General features: G+C 42.5%; 1 protein-coding gene across 2 annotated transcripts in view; it reads right to left on the bottom strand.

The window, feature by feature from the left end:
- The window catches only part of cfap251 (cilia and flagella associated protein 251), an 8992-nt gene extending 6169 nt beyond the window's left edge, over window positions 1-2823 (bottom strand). For both annotated transcript variants that reach the window (XM_046036029.1, XM_046036030.1), the window contains exons 1-4: window positions 1410-2823; window positions 1084-1224; window positions 799-908; window positions 609-717 (exon numbers count right to left, since the gene is read on the bottom strand). In XM_046036029.1, the coding sequence (XP_045891985.1) occupies window positions 609-717; window positions 799-908; window positions 1084-1224; window positions 1410-2537 (1488 nt within the window). In that variant the 5' untranslated portion in view covers window positions 2538-2823. The remainder of the gene's footprint in view (window positions 1-608; window positions 718-798; window positions 909-1083; window positions 1225-1409) is intronic.
- Between the last annotated feature and the right edge of the window lie 501 nt (window positions 2824-3324).

Genomic DNA, 3324 nt, shown 5'->3' with positions numbered 1-3324 from the left:
CTGGCTCCCAGTATGTTTTAGAATTGACTTTAAAATTCTATTGATCACTTTTAAAGCTCTTCATGGTCTCTCGCCTTGTTATATTTCTGACCTTTTAGTCCCATACGCACCAGCACGTACCTTGAGATCCTCGGGCAGAGGTCTGTTGTCTGTTCCAGAGTCTCGACTGAAAACTAAAGGGGACAGAGCGTTTTCTGTCAGGGCCCCGAGGCTCTGGAACAGCCTGCCCGAGGAAATCAGGTCGGCTGAGTCGGTGAACTCTTTTAAGTCCCTTCTTAAAACATACTTTTATAGGAGAGCTTTTCCCGATCTTATTTGACTTATCCCTTTTATTTTATTGTATTTTACTAATTTTATATTAAATTTTCATGCTCTTATCTTTTTTGTATTATTCTTTACACTTGTTAAAGCACTTTGTAACTTGTTTTTGAAAAGTGCTCTACAAATAAGGATTATTATTATTATTATGTTACTTGGCAAAACCACAGATCACAAATCCATCTCTACTTTTTCCTTGATTGGACATTTTGCAAGCTAGATTAAACAACAGTATATAGTCTGTAATGTTTCATTTACTCTGTCCAATCCAACCCTGCTTTCGTACTCACTTGAACTTCCTCAGCCCCGAGGGTTACCAGATGTTTTGTGTCTCTTGAAAATGCCATTGCTGTGACGCCCCCCTCTGGGTGGCAATCGAACAATGTATGCACAGGAATGCTGGAATATTTATATGTGGTTACCATCAAGAAGAATAGTTAATACATAAAAAATGCTAACATGTTGAATAAAAAGATATACCCCGAGTAGGAGTCCCATATCATCACAGTGCTTTTCGGCCCCTGGTCAGCTGATGCAATCCAGCGTCTGTCTTCATTCACACACATACATGAGATGGGGCGGGAGTGACCCTGAGGAGATTGATTATATACAGTGCACTTTTTAAATCAACAACGCAACCGGCATGTTAGTACTATCAAAAGACATCTGTAGCCACCCATGTTTCTCATGCTCCTGACTAAATCTGAAGGATGCTGTTTCATCTCCTTTTTTATTACATATTCCTCACAAAGAAGTGATTTATACCTGAAGTATGTGCTGGGAGTTTGAGGTGTGATTGTATATGATGCCAACATGAGCTCCAGCATAGAGGACCACCAGATGATCATGGTCTTGCATACTGAAGGCGGGGACAGTGGGATTCATCCCAAATACCCATTCCAGTGACTGAAAGAAGAGCAGATATTGTTAAGAGCCAATGAACGTTTCTCAGATAACCCTTTTGTCTAATGAAAATACCTTTTGTTTGTGGTGAATATTTTACTGACTCGTCTGCACTTGTAGGGGGTCAATATACAAATAGATCTCATTTTGTACAAATACACACATTACCAATTACCAGACATACTTACTAATGCATGTGTTCCAGTATGAGTTATCTTCTTTGGGAAAAGTGTGTCTCTGGTTGCTGAGTAGACTTGAGACTGTCCAGTCCTCTTGAGGATGTCAGCCTTTGTTTCCTCTCTAACTCCTGCACTCCTCTTGTCCTCCTCATTGGTCTCTGTGTCCTCTCTAACTCCTGCACTCTTCCTGCCCTCTGTCTCTGTTTCCTCTCTAACTCCTGCACTCCTCTTGTCCTCCTCATTGGCCTCTGTTTCCTCTCTAACTCCTGCACTCCTCCTACCCTCCTCATTGGTCTCTGTGTCCTCTCTAACTCCTGCACTCTTCCTGCCCTCTGTCTCTGTTTCCTCTCTAACTCCTGCACTCCTCCTACCCTCCTCATTGGCCTCTGTTTCCTCTCTAACTCCTGCACTCCTCCTGTCCTCCTCATTGGTCTCTGTGTCCTCTCTAACTCCTGCACTCTTCCTGCCCTCTGTCTCTGTTTCCTCTCTAACTCCTGCACTCCTCCTACCCTCCTCATTGGCCTCTGTTTCCTCTCTAACTCCTGCACTCCTCCTGTCCTCCTCATTGGTCTCTGTGTCCTCTCTAACTCCTGCACTCTTCCTGCCCTCTGTCTCTGTTTCCTCTCTAACTCCTGCACTCCTCCTACCCTCCTCATTGGCCTCTGTTTCCTCTCTAACTCCTGCACTCCTCCTGTCCTCCTCATTGGTCTCTGTGTCCTCTCTAACTCCTGCACTCTTCCTGCCCTCTGTCTCTGTTTCCTCTCTAACTCCTGCACTCCTCCTACCCTCCTCATTGGCCTCTGTTTCCTCTCTAACTCCTGCACTCCTCCTGTCCTCCTCATTGGTCTCTGTGTCCTCTCTAACTCCTGCACTCTTCCTGCCCTCTGTCTCTGTTTCCTCTCTAACTCCTGCACTCCTCCTACCCTCCTCATTGGCCTCTGTTTCCTCTCTAACTCCTGCACTCCTCCTGTCCTCCTCATTGGTCTCTGTGTCCTCTCTAACTCCTGCACTCTTCCTGCCCTCTGTCTCTGTTTCCTCTCTAACTCCTGCACTCCTCCTACCCTCCTCATTGGTCTCTGTTTCCTCTCTAACTCCTGCACTCCTCCTGTCCTCTTCCTTTGTTTCAGCATCTGACATTCTGTCTAATCAAACACTTCACGTCTCTGCTTGTGGCAAAGTTAACTTAGGTAACATTAGACCAAATCAGCCGAAGACTAACATTAGGCAATGAACGATTTCGCAAATAAATTAACCCGAAAACCCACCACCACAATAGCCTATCAATTTTGTATACTCAGCCTCATTTAAACGACAAAAACTTTATGTTTAAATCGCTTTCTATTAAGTCTTAACTTGTCTTTTGTGTGAAAAACAAAATCTCTAAAACGTTAGCTCCTGCGACGCGTCTCGTTGCCAAGTTACCTTTGAGCAAGTGGAAGACGAGTGACGCGCTTTGAAATAGGTGTTCCGCTCAGGCATTTCAAATTAAAAGCACGATTAATAATATATTTTAACAGTTGGCTGCTTTTTATATACAGTTTATGGTTGGCTGCAGTTACCAGTATTTGTTATTTTTGTTTTTTGTAACGAATAATTGCTAAATTGAATGACCTTGATTGAATTAATTCTTGTCATATTGAAATATATAATATCATATTAAACAAACAGAACAGATCAGAAAGATCTGATAAAGTATGATGCTGTTTAAGTTTAATTTCACATTTACAAGTTATATTACCAACGCAGCAAAGCAGACCACGGGAGGGTCTGGGTCCCATGGTCCATGTGGCAATTACAATGCAGTAATTAAATTAATTGCAAATGTATTTATTAGTAATATATACTAACATATATACTATTTGAAATAGGCTAATATAATTTTTGGCTGGTTAGCAGAGAAAAGGGAGTGAATTGGGAGCAAGTT

Source organism: Micropterus dolomieu, linkage group LG21 (assembly GCF_021292245.1).
Source record: "Micropterus dolomieu isolate WLL.071019.BEF.003 ecotype Adirondacks linkage group LG21, ASM2129224v1, whole genome shotgun sequence".
Lineage (NCBI taxonomy): Eukaryota > Metazoa > Chordata > Actinopteri > Centrarchiformes > Centrarchidae > Micropterus > Micropterus dolomieu.
The sequence above is the reverse complement of the archived record's forward strand: the minus strand, read 5'-3'. Positions and strand labels throughout refer to the sequence as shown.